The following is a 16,956-nucleotide window of genomic DNA, read 5'->3' on the forward strand; positions in this document are numbered from 1 at the left end:
AAAACAACATCTGCATGCAAATATATAACATTTATCTGTTTTCTGGACCAAAATGACCTTCAGGGATTCAGACAATGAATCTAGAGCACATGTGTGTATGGTATGTCGGTGTGTGGGTCTTCCCTTTGCTGTGTGTCTCTATTTGCTTCCTCATTCTCGCTGCTCTTCTTTCTCTGTGTGTGATTTTGCAGGGGGTGAAGCCTGCCAGTTTTGACAAGGTAGCCATTCCTGAGGTGAAGGAAATTATAGAGGGTTGCATCCAAACAAACAAGGATGAGAGGTGAGTCACATGAACCACAAACTATCAACGCCAAATTTGGATCTGTTGACATATAGCTATATTCCACTGTGTTTGTGTTATTGGAGGTCCTATAGTCTTTCCACTATATATTCTTTCTCTAACATTTATAAAAAGTTTGGGATCATGCTGTCATCACTTCCCCCAGTAAAGCTTTATGGTGCCACTCAAATGTCAGGGGTCAGGAGACTGAACAGTAAAACCCTGTGACTGATTAGTGATTATCAAGACATCCTGCCCCACAAACTAAATGGCACAATGTGAAATGTACGTGGAAGGCTGTTTTGGCAATAAATGTTGTCACAATGATGTTATTCCCAGCAGATTAATGAAATACCATGCCTCTCCTGTTAGCTTCTAAATTCAGAGATCAGTTCACTAAGTGTTGCCAGTCTTGAACAAATTTGCATCCAACACTATAAAGCGGTAAATCTGTTTTTCCCTCAACAGCTTTCTTTTAAACACAATCTCTGTGTCAATCTAAATTGCTGTGTTCCCTCATGGATCCTCTTTGATGTCTCTTGTTCCTGCAGGTATGCCATAAAGATCCTGCTGAACCATGCATTCTTCCAGGAGGACACAGGGGTCAGGGTTGAACTGGCGGAAGAGGACGATGGAGAAATGATCGCCATCAAACTTTGGCTGAGAATAGAAGATGTCAAGAAACTTAAAGGCAGAGAATGATTCCATTTTATCTTATGATTATGAAATATTTTTGATCTTTGGTGCCATTATAAAAAACAACATTTAAACACTTATTCTTAAAGTACTTATAATCATCTTTGTCCTAATTTTACAAACGTGTAGCACTGCTTCTTAGCTTTTTGTCTCTCTTACACTATTTAATTTCTATATTGTTTATTTTTAGGCAAATACAAAGACAACGAAGCCATCGAGTTCTCTTTTGACCTGATTAAGGATGTGCCTGAAGATGTGGCCCAGGAAATGGTATGAATAAAGGAGGGGAGGATATAATGATGGAAGGATGAATGGTGGTGGTTATTGGATAGAAAAAGAGAATGAAAGTGAAGAGTTGATGAATAAATGTTTGAGATTTTGAAGACAATGATGTATTGAGGGTTTTTTTAAAAACAAGCATCTCTTTGACGTCGCCCCCAGGTTGAGTCTGGCTACGTTGCTGAGGGTGACCATAAGACCATGGCCAAGGCGATTAAGGACCGTGTGTCTCTGATCCGGAGGAAGAGGGAACAGAGGAAGCTGGTGCGGGAGGAGCAGGAGAAGAGGAGACAGGAGGCAGAGCAGCATCTGCAACAACAGCAACAGCAGCAACAGCAACAGCAGCAACAACAACAGCAACAGCAGCAACAGCAGCAACAGCAACAGCAACAGCAGCAACAACATCAGCAGCAGCAGCAACAACAACAACAACTGCAGCAGCTTCAGCAGCAGCAACAAGACACACATAAAACCTCACACACACAGGTTTGTTATCAGTATTTTTCACCTTCGTGAGGCTGATTAGATGCTGAAAAACCATACGGATCAGGAGATACTCAGGTTTTTTTTTTAAGGTTTGCTGTATTTGAAATTAAGAAATGAACAAGTCTTTCGATGTGCCCATTTAATTCTTAACTATTTCCAGACCCTTTTGTGAGTCATACACAGGGTCATTTTCTCCCTGAAAGCCAATGTTCGCATGATTCGTCTTCAAGTTGTTGTATTTCGTATTAGAAGGTCATCAATGCTTACATCTGTATGTATTTTACATGTGTAATATAACTTTGACAAATAAGAATTGTCTGTCTTTTGTTTAACCTTAGCTTGTGTTTGTCCGCAGGCCGAGCTGGAAGAGAGTGAAGTGGCACACCAGCAGCTCCACTATCAGCAGACCGGCCTCTCACACGCATGTAAGACATACTGCACACAGGAGACAAAGTCAATACAGTCGGTTGCATTCTGCACATTTCTGCCTGTGAAGAGCTCATCATTCTTTCTAGGATATGCATATGATCTGTTTCATTCATATTAACAGTAGTTCCATAAAACATGTTCCATAAGCAAACTTGTTAAAAGCATCCTACTAAATATTTCATACCAGTGAAGGTCATAGGTTATAGTCTTCATGAACAACTTGTGCAGTTGTTCACACTTCTGCAGTGCTATTATATTACCATGTTAATATAAGTTTGTAAATGGCAATTCATTTCGTTTTATGTCATTACTTGAGGATAACTTTCATTACACTATATATTGTATAAGAGTAATGAAGCAAAGTAGAAAAGTGTTAATTCCTGATATCTCCACATGTGTCTCTCTCTCAGCTGAAGGAGGTATGGACAGCGGCCAGGGTTCCTCTGTTTTCTCTTCCGACTCCCCCCACCTCGGTCAGCTGACCATGTCCTACAGCTGCCCCCCTTCATCCCAGCCCCCTTCCCAGCCCCAGACCCCCTATCCCCTTACCCCATCTGCCAACACACAGCCACATCCAGGCTATGCCCAGCCACCGCAGCCAATGGTGAGTGCCAATGTCATCCAGATTAGATGTTATGCATGTGTTGGTTTCCATTTGCGCCCATCTATGAATGATGTCACAGATGTGCTCAACGTGACTCATCAGTTTGAAGTGAGTGCTGCATTGTGTTTTGGTGTGGGAGTGAGCTTGAATGACATTAGCACTGTTTGTGAGTGGGTTAGAAATTCTAATTGCTGTTAGGTGTGGAACAAAATACATGAGAGCATGCTGCAGATTGTTTTTATCTGGAGACGATAACCTCTGATTGATGAAGAAGATTACAAAGAGGTATTTTTGTTATTTTCTTTCCCAAAGAGACATTTTAGAGAGACCAATGCATTCAGCAAACTCCAAACAGTTAGTTTGTCTTCTATATTTTTAGCCATTTAGACAAACAGTTATGTTGTTAGTTCAGCTCTTCAGCTCGTCAGTCTATTACATTAGGTAGTCAAGCAGTGATGTTTACATCAGCTGCTCAGTTACTGTTGTATTTCATGATCTGTCATTCACTCTTTCTTAGCCTCGAAGATGCATCTCTTTCCCTCAGTCCTTTATTTCTCCTCCCCCCAAGCCTCCTTTTACTGTTTGTTCAAATCCATTTATTTTGTTCATTGTTTATTCAGTTACTATTCTTTTCTTCATTGTTGTTATGTTGTATTTTCCTTTTTGTTTTTATATTTTCAAACCTTTTTTATACCTAAATATACTTATTGGATGCACATCAACCCACACTCCAACTACTTATGGTCCATGAATTCATCCATTTTCCATCACTCACTCATGGGATATTTGCTGGGTGACCATTGACCTCCATTGTTGACCTTTTAGCAATCTAATTTCTTTTATAAGGCCCCTTCAAGTTGTTGCTAATAGGAGAGGCGAGCATTTCTAATTAAATTCCTCAGGCTGTAATTTTCCATGTAGTGACCTTTGACTACAGATGTGGTTCAAAATTAGCAACTGGCAACACACTGACTGATATGTTGCGAGGTGGATGATCACTGTGTTTGTTGGACGATTACAAACTGAATGATGGTTTCGGCTGTTTTTTAGTTTTCACTATTTTGAGGCAACAAAGCTTCTCAGTTGACATTTCTTACCAGATTTCACTTCTTTAAGTCAAGTGACAACAATTAACTTGATGAATTATTTTAGTTTTTTTCCTTTTCTGTTCCTTTATTTGGTTTTAAATGATCTTACGTTAACATATTGTTTATTTTGTCATTGTTCTGTTTCCATCATTTATTTGTCTTTACTGCAGAGAGAGTTTTTAAGTTGTTGTGTTATTGTGTTTTATATACATAATTTAACAGTGAAGATTTTGACCCATACGATATTAGCTTGCTTGTTCTTACAAAGTCACTGTTTTTTTCCATGTTTCCTCTGTTACTGTTATTTTCTGTTCATGTCGTATTTTAATTTTTGTATTTGTTTTTCATGTTGATCCCACCCTCCTCCATCACACCTGCCTCTGCCCTGCAGACACGTCGTCGTCGAAGTCGTAGCATGTCCATTTGCGTGCCCCCCTCTTCCTATTCCTTTTCTTCCCATGCTCCAAAGCGGCCTTCCACCCCTCCTCCAGATCTCTCGTCGTCGTCCTCCTACATCTCCTCCTCCCCTGGCATGCCTCTCGCTGCTGAGAGGGACACATTTGCCGGGCGCCTCTCCAAGGCCCTGGAGACAGTCCTACCCATTCACGCTGCTTCCTCTCTGCCCAAGACCAGGCAGCGGAGGTCCAGCCTACCTGCCCTGTTCTCCACCCCTGTAGGTTCAAAATCTTAATCACAGTGGTGGTGAGAACCAGAGAGGAAGGGAGGGAGAGAAAGATGAAGGGCATGGGCCACAGTGATGTCTGAAATTAGAGAACATGTAAAACTGCTGAAACAACTTTTTGCCTGTATTAGGAGTGCCCACTGTCTCTGTAATCAGAGCACCCTGACAAATTGAACGTCCTATTCAAGTAGATGTTATTTGTTCAAACTGACCAAATGATACAGCTTGAATTACTTATAATGATGTCATAGCCTTTTACAACTATGTTATTCAAACAGAAGACATGTAAACAATCATATGGTTTGAAGCTTTTGCTTGCACTTTAACAAGTGCAAGTTAAAATACACTTCAGAAAAGATCTCAAACTGGTTTTGTACCAGCGTACCCTTCTTGCTCACCTGTTTCTGAATAATACTATATATCTATATGCGATATCTTCTGTAACGAGTCATAGATTAATCTACGTTATGTTATGAGTTAAAGGCAGTTTCAGTGGCACCTGTAGGTAGATAAATGGGACTCCTAAGCTTTCAAACACTGCTGTGAGTCCGTCTTTCTACCCATTCATTTTTTCTCTCTCTCTTCAATATGTATCTTCAATACAGAATGAGCTTCTTCACCCTTAATGTCACAACCCTGTGCATCTGCCATCAGGAAAACTGGTCATTTGACAGCCAAGATGATTTCAGTTGTCACTTTCTAAATTAAATTATTACAAAATATATAACCATTAGAAAGACAATTTATCGGAACATAATTTTGATGCTAGAAGGTGCTTCACACAAAGAGATACTTTTATAGTCAGTATTTGTTAGTATTGTTTGCCTTTTTGACAAATAAATAAAAAGGACCTTGTAAAGAGGTCCTATGAACACCTCAGTGTTCGTTCTCTTACTCAGGAAACATTAAGCCTTTTTGGAACAGCAGAAAGAAAAAAAAGCATTATGCCATACAGCAGTCCTCCTGTTCGGCATAATTGGTATAACCCAGTTAATAAAACTTATAAGTATTATACATGTTTATGTATTAAAAAAAATATATCTGCAACGACATCCCACCTTCAGATAATGTCTCAAAAGCAAAAGAGAAGCAACTTACCTGTGTACCACGTCAAACAGAGATGTAGACCCATGCCTTAAATCATCAATTCCCCTGTTGTTACAGATAGTCTTCATTCAGAATTTTACAGGGACAAGCTAAGATAAAAGACAGTTTTCTTAAGTGCCGATGCATTAAGATAATGTTGAGCTTCAAGCCAGCATTAACCCTCTCTGGTCTTTGCATGTAATCCTCCAACTTCTGTCGGCTTGTGAGCTATCGCTATTTGTCCGTCCCTTCTCTGCGTTGTCTGTCTGTCTGTCTTTGATCTGTACCACCTTTTCACTCGATCTGTCAGCTTTCCATCTTTCCATCACCAAGTTGCTTAATGTCAGCTTTTTATATTCTCTGTCCTGTGACAACCACATTGTTGTTATCTTGGAGGCAGAATTTATGTCCCTTTTTCTCTTTGTTTCTTATGAAGATATGCTCTCTATGCTGAACTATTTGAATATTTTTGCTGCTTTCATTTGGGCCTTTGCTGTTGTTCTCTCTTTCTCATTAACTTATTTTCATTCTCAAAACCATTGTATCTCATTATCGCAGCAGCATTCAATGCCACACCCCTACAGTGGAGGAACAAGCGCAGGAACAGGAGCAGGAGGGAGCATCCTCCTCCCAACTCATCCTGACCCTGCTACTATTTTCTTCCCCTCCATCCCTGAGCGCCCCATTTCCTTCTCGCCTCCCCCTACTGGGCCTCCAAAGGCCTACAACACCCAGCGACGCAAGAGCACGTCCATTCTAGAGGCCCATACCCGCCACTTCCAGCCCACTTATGCTCGCTATGGGAGCAGCCTACACCCCTTTTCTGGGATGGAGGGTGTAGAGACCCCCTCTCTCTTTATGGTGAACCCTGGTTTTGCAGCAGCTGCTCAAAGACTTGGTGTGGGGGAGCCACTGCATCTCCCAGGACAGTCTGACCCGAGTCTGTACGGCTACAAAGACATGAGAGCAGAGCACGAGGAAGTAGTCAGGAGATTAAGTCTAAATCAAGCTGCCTTATTGGACCATTATGAAGCAATGGCATATGGAGGATACCCAATGACTACACACCAGCTTGGTCACTTGAGCTACCATCAGCAGAGGCAGGCAGCGGCTGCTGCTGCTAGTTTGGGTTTTGATCCTGGTCCTCCACCTCAACCAGGCTTCTTGCACCCTCACCTCATGCAAAGAATGAGTACACACAGTCCAATGCCTTCTCCCTTACCTCCAATGAGCGCATCCACTGGAGGCTCTGTTTCCTCTTCATCATCTGATGGCTGCTATCCTCCACCACAGCATGGATCCCTGTCTGCCTTCCCTATTTCTGCACCTCCGGCAATGAGTGAACCTACACCATCTACTGAAAGTGTTTTTGAGTTTCATTTAGCTGCTGCTGCTGCAGCTGCTGCTGGAGACCCAAGCCTCCTGGCATCCAGACTTTACCGGGCTCGGAGGGGCTCCATGGACCTCCCTCTGGAGGAAAACACCGTACCTGGCTCAGGTGGTTCAGGCACATACAGCCGTCTCCAGCCAGTGACAGAAGAGCTGTTCACTTACATCAGCCCAGAGCTCCCCTTACCTCCAGGAAGTCTACTTCTGCACCACATGGGCCTAACCATGAAGGACAGAAGTCCGGAACCTTCTAGCGACTCTTTGGCCTCCTCGGACGCAGGAGAGTTCCAGTCCCCTCCTCCCCCACCTCACCTCGCCTCGTTTGACTCCTCAGCTGCTCAGTCCATCCCTCACTCAACCTCCGCCACATTCTTTGATTCATCAGGGATAGTGCTCCCCATAGATCCCCAGGGACATCCACCTTCCATGCAGAGCTTTCTCCCTCCCACCCCATCTTCCGAGCTCCCACTCGGGGGAACATCATCAACTCATCTGGAGTCTCTGATCCAGAGTGCCTGGGCCCGACACGGAGGGGTGGTACCAGCACAAGCCGATATGACTTACCATGAGTCATTGCTGGCCATGCAGGCTGCTTACCCCACTCTGGTACTAAGTTCAGACCTTAGACATTCCCCTTAACCACTGGGTCAATTACTAGTTTAAATTATATTGTTGCTTTTTTGCCAAACATCTGCAAAAAGCTGTTAGTTGATGGATATATCATAATTGTCATAATTATCATCATAGATCGAGAATTTCATTGACGTTGCCTTAGTTTTCTAACACTGTCAAATGTAAATTATAAATAATAATTCTAGAAAAGTAGCTAAACCAATTTATAATAGTAATTTGACCCAGAGGCTGTGACCCCAATCCCTGTTGTTTTTTTATATGTCACCAACCCAGGAGCCCCAGCTGATTCTAATTTGTCACCAGGTAGACTGGTTGTGATTTTAACCCCCGCCCCATACACCACAGAGAGAGTCTCAGGGTCTGCCTTCATCATGTCTCACATTATTCAGTCCCAGACAGCGTGTAGAAGAAGAAGGATGTCTGTCAAGAATATAACTTTTATCAGAGCTACATCAGTAAAGATTAACTGACCCAGAGCAAATCTGGGAAAAAACGGAAAACATTTAATTTCTCGTCAGACAAAGGCAACATTATCGTTCCAATAATGATAAGTTTAAAAGCAGAATAAAGAAGGTAGTCCTTGAGACGTTTTCTTCTGTACAAGCTTATGAAGAGTCTGAGCCCCCTCCCTCCTTTCTGTCTTTATGTTGTGTATTTCATTTATTTGTCAGTATCAGTAAGTAATATTTTGTCTGTATGTTCATATATGAGTGTATATGAGAAATGTGTGTTTGTCCAAGTATACTGTTGTGAATGGTATACTTGAATTATTTGCTTGTACAAATCCAAAATCCATTTGATCAAAAGATAATCAGAACTACCGCTTGGTGAACATTTTCTATAGCTGTGTATTGTAGACATCTGCACATTGACAAGTCGTAAAGAATGTAATATAATCATTTAGGTATAATAATGTGATGAGACTTTGTTGATTTGTACGATCAAACACACAGAAAACATACAACAAAACCGGGGGGGCTCAGACGACCCAGGCAATGTAACCCTCCAGAGCCTTTTCATTTGTGTAACTTAGAATCTTTCTGTTGTGTTGTAATTGTCACTTATTTATTTTGGCACGTTATGTTATTTCCTGTTTAGACTCTAAATCAACTTCCTGCACAGGGTTCAACGGTTGCAGTTGAAATTCATTAAAACCCCTAGAACGCTGATATTATCAGTTTCACAGTCACTTTGAACCTATAGTAGGATCTCTGGCCTTTTCTTTTTTCTGTCATTATCTCTGCTTTTGTTTCATGTTATTTATCTTGAGTTCTTGATCTTTCTATACATTTTATTTTTTTACTTTTTGTGCTGTGAAATGAATGACTGGGTATCTAGGTAGGTAGTAGCATATCTGGGTTAGGGTAACTGTATACAGCCTTCTAAGGGTTGAGTCGACAATAGAATTGCTGCCTTCAAACAGCACTTATGTTGCCAAATATTTATTCTACCGGCGTCTTTCCAAGTTCCAACAGCATATTGTTGAGTAAATTTAAATAGGAGAATAGAAATCTTAAATAATTTAAATGTTTGGTGTCATTGTTTTAGCTTTCACTCTGTGCTTCGTTGATTGTGTAATAGCAACTTATTCTCACTGCCAATAAGTTAGGATCTTACCTGCATGCAAAAGAAAACCGTGTACTTACACCCTGCCTAACCCCAGTACAGTGCCTGTACATGCTAAACTACGAGCTGTGTATATGTGCATATACATACAGTAGGTCTGTGTGCAAATAGCTGTTGCTGGATAGATTAATGTACATATGTAGTACATGTGTGCATCCACAAGAAGAAGATCTAGACTCAAATCTGAAGACTACAGAAGAAACGTCATACCTTGTGTTTGCACTCATGCACAGTGTTTGATCTCGGAGTTGCGGACATGTTCTGATTGTTTCTTTTCTTCTCTTTCCCCCATTCCAATCTTTCACGATTTCTCATCTTTATCTCCCATCGTATAATATCGTGCAACACTGCATCTCCTCCTCTCTGTCCATCTTCCTGTCTTTCTTTTTCTTAATATTCTTCTCAGCAGCAGATTCAGACTCCCACCCCCCAGCCTTCGCCAGGACCCCCCATAGTCCCTGCCGCCTCCCAGCAAGCGCCCCCTGGGACCTCCCAACAAGTAAGAGCCCCAGAAACACAACAAGAGACCTTTTTTTCTACTCTTCCCATTTCTCATCACGTTATCGCCCTCGACACATTCATAATGTCTTCCCTTGATGTCCAAACCCCATGAAGATAAAATACAAAAATAGATCCACTCTCATGTTTTATGCTTATGCACTATTAACTCATATGTCGGTTTTCTCTTTGAAGCTTGTCTTTGCTTCAAGGTAACTACTCTCACAGAGCTGGCACCTCGCCCAAAGTAATACCACAGTCTTTTTAAAGAACAGTGCCCCCAGCGCACACCCCTGCCATGAAATAATTCCTGCACTAAACCAATTTGATTGAGCATGAAACCAGATGGTAATCGGGGATCGGATGTTCCCTGTAGAAAATAATTGAAAGTTAAATTTTTTGTTTTTTTAAACGACCAAAACAACCGTGCCAGCACGATTGTGGTCCCCATGTTTACGTAAGAGCTGCATTCCAAACATTTTTACACGATTTTGAATTTTTTCACATACTCTTTGCACTTTGTCATCTTGGTCAACAAATAATCAGGAAATTAATCATTAAGTGGATCATGAAATATAACTAAAAGGAATGAAAGTAAATGGATTTTCCAAGCTTACATCGTTCATATTATTTTGACTCTCTCTAATTATGTGTTTGTGTTTCTCTCCAGGTCATTTCATCCAGTCAGAGCAGTACTTCAGTTCAGAGTCCCACACACACAACTCTGCAACAGGCACAGGTACAGTCACACTTTTAATGTCAATATATACAGAGGAACAATACACAATAAACACATTGCTAATGCGGTTAAGCTGACAAAAATCTCTATTTACATACTTATAAACTGACAGATTACGTACATTTCTAAGGTGAAGTTACTAATTACACATTTACAGATGCATTTTGATAAACAGATCCATTGTGGAAATGGAATGAAAACCAGCAATGATAGAAATGTCTCACATGTGATCAACACACCCAGCACATCAATCAAGCATCTGTTCCATCTGTTAAGATCTGATGATGTTTAGTTCTGTTGCCAGTAAACAACTGAAAGAGAAATTCAAACATCGTGTTACTCAGATTCTTCGTCTAAATGTAATTACTGTATGTATTTGCGCAGCCTGAATTTTTTTTTTTTGAACTTTGCTCTTTCATTTACTCAACTTGCTTCTGCTATTTTTCTTTCCATCCTCTGGCTCACTCCTCGGCATGCTGTCTGTTTATCCCCGGGTTTGTTTTTATTTGTGTTCTCCGTCTGTGTGTATATATGTTTGTGTTTGTGATTTAATGCACAAAATGGACGGTGTATGTGTGTGTACGTGTATTCAGTTGTATGACCTCAGTCCATCACCCAGTATAGAACATCTTTACTTTTTGTACCAAGCTGCTAAGCTGGCTCTGGTGAAGGTACCATTGTGTATGATACAGTGTGTGTTGATGTACAGTTGGTGCCAGTGTGTCTCTATCCCTGTGTGTTAGTGTGTGTCTGTGCATCAGTTTGTGCATGTGTTGAATGTGATTCAGTCGGTAAACAGAACAATGATAAGTTGGTTGATTCCTTAATTCCTTCCTTTATTCACCCCAGATGTGTTTACCAATTACTTAATTAAAAGAATGGATCAATTCATTGACATAGGAGACAATGGTAATAGAGAAGACACACTATTATGTATGGTGTAGTACTGAAGAAATAAAAGACTGTTTTCGTCCCTAAGATTCTTTCCACCGGAAGATTTTTAACTCAATCGATCTCAGTCTCAGTGGTAAGAGACATTTGAGAATATTTATTTTAGCTGTGTCTTGATTTGTGATACGTTATCAAAGATCGTTGCTCATCTGCACAACACAAAAAATTGTTCTCGGTCCTGCAGCACCGTTTGTTTAAACTCTGTACACCAAACCTGCTCTGTAGAAATGTTGTTTTGTGGTTGCATGGTCTTCAAGTGTTGTATGTTGCACCTGGTTTTCATGTCACATAGTTTGTTGTTTGGTTGAAGAGCTTGAGATTTTGTCATGAATTGACGCAATCCTTTTGTGTTTATAAAAAGCTTGTTGAGGGTCTCAGAATCAAACGAGTCAGTGATGGGTCAGTGAACTATGGATGGATCTTACCTCTCTCGATTATAAAGAGATTTATTATGGAGATAATGAAGACTTGCAGGCTCACTGATCTTTTATCTCCTCGGTTCCAAGGTACAATCATATTTAATTTGCATATTTTAGATGAAACAGTTGAAGTAAGGACCATCCTCAACTCACTGCACCATTACCACAGTGACCGGCTGTAGTCTGCCAGTCTGTCTGTATACAGCTGACCACTTGGCGGGTTTACTTCCTCCCTCATCCTTCCTGTGACTTTGCGAATTTCCTTTCCTCAATTTTTACCCATCCTCTTGCCTCATTTGCTTCCTTCTTCCCTCCTTAATTTTCCCTTCTGCCTCTTTCTCCTCCTCTTTCTTGCCCTCGTGCCTCTTCTCAGCTCAGTGTAACTCCGTCTACCTCTGCTGTGACGCACCCTTCTCCTTCGCCATCCCTTCCTATTACCATGCCGACAGCGGTTGTGGCTTCCCCACCTTCTCCTCTGCCCCTCTCTGTTGGGGTGGTGCCTCCTATTGTTTCCCCTCCTCCTCCTCCTCCTCCTCCTCCTCCTCCTCCTCCTCCTCCTGTGCCTCAACCATTGGCCACCATGGTGCCAATCATCAGCGTAGTCACCGCCCCACCTGACACTCCCATGGAAGTCCCTCCCCAGGTACTGGTTATAGATGGTCAAAACCACCACGTGGATGTCATGTCCCTGTTCAGTGTTCTCACGTTTGTGTGAAATAATTTGTTAGAGCAGTTTACAGCAATCTTTTTGAAACCAGAACTTTGGTTTATTGAGGTGTGTGCTTATAAAATTAGCTCCTATGTGTTTATAGTTTTGTCCAGTTTTGTTGTGAGCCATATTTGCTCCTACTTGTTAAATGTGTATTGTCTAAGTTGTACTTATTGTACATTAATTTGAGTGATTGTTAGAATGGTAATTTAAGTCTTTAGTTTGTTGTTTACTGTGCATTACTCAGAGTAATCAGTTTGGTGTTTTGTGTTGAATAGCTTGTGGGTTTTGGTTTGAGTGTAGCAACACAGATTTATTCGGCAGTGAAAAAAATATAATCAAGTAACAATAGCTGATTGGTTCGCAATTGAAGTGTCCGCAGAGAGGATGCATGTGTTATTATAGATACTCTATACATCTAATAGACAAAATCCCATTTATTTAATCTTTTTTAGCATTTCTTGCTCTGCTACTTTTGTCCCATGCTCTAGTTTTAGTTGTCGTTTGACCCAGGTCTTTGTCCCATATCCAACCTGCATATTTCAATTCAGTTGAACTCCTTTCCCTCTAAAAATCATGAAAGCATTGCTTGCAATCTGCTTAGCTTTCTCTCTAACTTTTGTCACACTGTACTTATATTTCATGCTTTCCTCAAAATGTCCGTACCATTGGTAGTTGTGATGTTTGGGAGAATACTGAGTGAGTTTCTATGTGCATTTTCACGTGTCTGTGTGTGTTTCAGTCCGTCTCTCAGTCTTCAGAACTGTCCCAGTCCCAGCTGCAGCCACCTCAAGTTCTCTCATCTATAGAGAGGTAATACATGCAAACATAAGCATTCTCTCACGCACAATCACTGCACTTACAGTCCTCAAACAACATCTAATTCTTCATCACTTTTGATTTTTGTCTTTTTGGTTTCCATCTCTCCTTCATACATCAGCGGCCACTCTGAAACGTCAGGTCTGAGTGATGGCAACGAGGGGGGAGGAGGTCGTCACGAAGGGCGCTCCACCAAGCGACATCAGAGACGTTCTGTGCGAAGTCGATCACGCCACGAGAAGATCTCTAAGGCGAAGCTCAATGTTCTCAATGTAATAGCACATCCCATAAATCCTACAAAGTCCTAATTAAACAATAAATCCTCGTCTACACTCTATCCACTGACGCTGTATTGGCTGTTATGGTATTATGAGCTGCAATAAAAGTAATGAAAACATCTGACACACTCATCTTTTTTATTTTGCCTCCTTTTAACTTTATCTTTCTCTCTCTCTTCATGTACTTGTGTGTGTGTGTGTGTAGATCTCCAGCCGAGGAGACAGGGTAGCAGAGTGTCAGCTGGAGACTCACAACAGGAAGATGGTGACGTTCAGGTTTGACCTGGATGGTGACAATCCTGAGGAGATCGCTCAGATCATGGTACACACCTAACCCTTGTTGTCCATCAGTCTTTTGATTAATTCAATCTCACCCTCATCATAGTAATGTGCTGAGAGATCTTCATTTGGCTGCATATGAAGATATGCACGTGCTACATATTCCTTGTCGTCAGAAACCACAAATCACGTAATTGCTTCAGACTTGTGTTTTGTTTTTTATTAAGAGAGTTCACTCAAGAAGGCAACGTTACACCACTGTAGATACACACTGGCATAGGAGGCAAATACCAGGATATTGCTTTGTTTCTGTCACATATTACATCTGAACTCTTGTGTGTCCAGGTCCAGAGTGAGTTCATCCTGGAGAGTGAGAGGGAGTCATTCATTGAACAGGTCAGGGAGGTGATAGAGAACGCTGATGAGAAGGGTCTGGAGAGAGACAGCCAGGTAGAAACAACAACACACTGGTTTAAAACTCATCCCAGAATTTTACAAACCTCTTTTTTTTTGTCACAGTTATTCTTTCAGTCTCAGTCATATGTTAATGTTGTTGATCTACAGATGACCGGTAGCATGGAGCAGCAGATTCCTGTGATATCTGTCCCCATGCCAGGTAAAAAAAAACACAGCTAGGATAATCATATTTTTGCAAATGCATAAGATTATTGGTAACAGTGTTGTTTTTCTCCGTTCCTTTCGTCCTCAGACATCCCCCCCAGTGCAACAGCACAAGTGGTTCATTCAGCAGGTCGGAGGTTCATTGTCAGTCCCGTACCTGAAGCCAGGCTGAAGGAGCAAATGTTGCCCAGTTCTTCTCCGACTGCCACTGCACCTTCTGTTGAAACAGGTAGGGATCATTTTCTGTTCTACTCCGAGTTCTGACACGAATGAGAAAAGTTTTGTCATAACATTTTAATATACAATCAGTATAATGACCAAAATGAAAATAAGAAATAATGAAAATAAGATCCAGGTTTAGACCAGAAGTTTTAGCTTCAAGCACTCACATCAAATGTCAGAGTACTCTGTGACACTCTGACACACACACACTCTAAGTACTTATCAGATTAAGCTGTAATGCTTTTAGAGGAATTATTCCAAAAGTTCTGTCCAAATGCAATAACACACTGGCATTTATTTAATTTAATACAGAAGGATCTTCTAGAAGAACACTGGAACATAAACAGTGGTATCTGTCTTCTGTTGGATATCTTGGAATTTTAAACACTATTCCATGGAAAATATATATAATCATTTAGCATTTCACAGTGCTAAATTGTTACGGCAAACAAAATGTAGAAAATTAGAAATAAAACATTTTCATTTCAGTGACTCCTAGTTTTCTAAATAATGCAAAGGAGAAACAAGGTATATGTTGTTACTTGGTTCACATACAGTTGTGAGGCAGAGGGAAAACTACTGGGATGAATGCTGTCAGGATCACTACACTGGAGGTAGCCGAAGTCAGAAGTGGTTAATTGTATAGACATCCCTTACTAAATTAAAGGAAAGGTCACTGACATTTAAACTATAACATGGAATCACTAAAAGCACAGAGAAGAGGATCTGGTTTAATGTTGTGTTTGTTTTTCTCCAGTTCCTCCGGTATCAGATCCAACTCCATCTCAGACTCCGGGCCAAGGTTTGGGGTTGTCCCAGTCTGCAGGACCAATCAGCTTACAACAGGCCTTCTCTGAGCTCAGACAGAACCAGAATCAGTTTGATCCAGGACCCAGCACTGCCCCAGCCTCCATCCAGTCCACCCATCCTTCTCTACAGCCTTCAGCTTCCCCTGTACCCTCACAGGCTAGCACCGTCTCCTCCACTACTGATATTACTCCTGGTCTTGTCCCCTCTAATTTATCCAAGGCACAGGAGCGGGTTATGGATGCCTCTCTTCCTCCTCATTCCTCCTCCCCCTCTACTGTCGCTGCTGTGTGTCTCAGTCCTCCCAGTTCCTCCTCGCCTCCTCCGACTGGGGTGAACCAGTCCATCCTTCAGTCGCAGCCTGGGACACAGGCTGCCCAAATTCAGCCCCAGGCTTTCACCCAGCCTCAGTCCCAATCAGTCTCCGCTGTCACTGCTACTTCAGTACCTTCCCCTTTACCACCGGCGAGCATCTCCAACATCGCCCCAACAATGCTCACCTCTCCTCCGCCTGCCCAGACTGTCCCTCTTGTATCCTCCCCTCCCTCCTCCACTCTCACAGCCAGCGAAGTGTCCTCTATTCATCAGTCCGTCTCCTCCACCTCGTCGTCTACTCCTCCCCACTCCTCCTCGGCCATCCCAGGCCCCCAAACATCCCACACACACAGTGGGGAATGTGATTCAAGGTGAGAGTCAGTTGATTTTTTTTTATTTATCATGGCAACCAAATACTTTGAGTATTACAGTAGTAATAAAAGCAAGTATTCTTGCTTTATTCTCTTTTGCTTGAAGTAAACTGATCAATCAACAACTACATCCTCATTCAAAATGTCGATATGCCGACTAAATTGTAATTAATAAATATAAGTGTTTGCTTTTGTAGTCAAAAAGTTGACACGACAGATAAAACTCAATATTTGAACAAGTTTTCAGAGACTTAATATTTTCTTAGGTGTGAGGCGTCCGCTGAGGCCCAAGGCAAACCGGACGACATCCAAGTTCTGGAGAAGAAGCTTCGCTCCCTCTTCATGGACCTCGGTGGAGGAGGGGCCTCCAGCCAGGGAGACAGCGTAGTTGCTGACAGTGGCTCTGGAGCCTCTGTGGCAGGTACCTCGTCCCCGTTGGGGCCCGGCTCTACCTCCACAACACCTGGCTCCAGCCTGCCAAACAATCCTCTTCAGCCCCCCTCCAGCCTAGCGATAGGGTCAGTGGGGACACCTGCTCCAGTCCAGGGACCTGGGACACCTATTTCCACCCCTGCACAGACGGGTACACAGAAGAATGTTTAGCCGTTTCTATATAGTGTGATTTTATAAACTTGTTTTCTAACTTTATG

At 41.9% G+C, this 16,956-nt stretch overlaps 1 protein-coding gene across 1 annotated transcript in view; it reads left to right on the forward strand.

The window, feature by feature from the left end:
* Nucleotides 1–16,956, forward strand: part of wnk1b (WNK lysine deficient protein kinase 1b) — a 79,497-nt gene that overhangs the window by 48,603 nt on the left and 13,938 nt on the right. Inside the window, exons 6-23 of the mRNA XM_061071472.1 lie at nucleotides 192–280; nucleotides 832–971; nucleotides 1,167–1,246; nucleotides 1,418–1,741; nucleotides 2,097–2,166; nucleotides 2,581–2,774; nucleotides 6,192–7,625; nucleotides 9,685–9,777; nucleotides 10,447–10,515; nucleotides 12,259–12,528; nucleotides 13,337–13,407; nucleotides 13,535–13,685; nucleotides 13,897–14,013; nucleotides 14,316–14,420; nucleotides 14,535–14,586; nucleotides 14,680–14,820; nucleotides 15,571–16,306; nucleotides 16,573–16,889. Of these exons, the coding sequence (XP_060927455.1) occupies nucleotides 192–280; nucleotides 832–971; nucleotides 1,167–1,246; nucleotides 1,418–1,741; nucleotides 2,097–2,166; nucleotides 2,581–2,774; nucleotides 6,192–7,625; nucleotides 9,685–9,777; nucleotides 10,447–10,515; nucleotides 12,259–12,528; nucleotides 13,337–13,407; nucleotides 13,535–13,685; nucleotides 13,897–14,013; nucleotides 14,316–14,420; nucleotides 14,535–14,586; nucleotides 14,680–14,820; nucleotides 15,571–16,306; nucleotides 16,573–16,889 (4,453 nt within the window). The remainder of the gene's footprint in view (nucleotides 1–191; nucleotides 281–831; nucleotides 972–1,166; nucleotides 1,247–1,417; nucleotides 1,742–2,096; nucleotides 2,167–2,580; nucleotides 2,775–6,191; nucleotides 7,626–9,684; nucleotides 9,778–10,446; nucleotides 10,516–12,258; nucleotides 12,529–13,336; nucleotides 13,408–13,534; nucleotides 13,686–13,896; nucleotides 14,014–14,315; nucleotides 14,421–14,534; nucleotides 14,587–14,679; nucleotides 14,821–15,570; nucleotides 16,307–16,572; nucleotides 16,890–16,956) is intronic.

The sequence above is a fragment of the Limanda limanda genome, chromosome 1 (assembly GCF_963576545.1).
Source record: "Limanda limanda chromosome 1, fLimLim1.1, whole genome shotgun sequence".
Lineage (NCBI taxonomy): Eukaryota > Metazoa > Chordata > Actinopteri > Pleuronectiformes > Pleuronectidae > Limanda > Limanda limanda.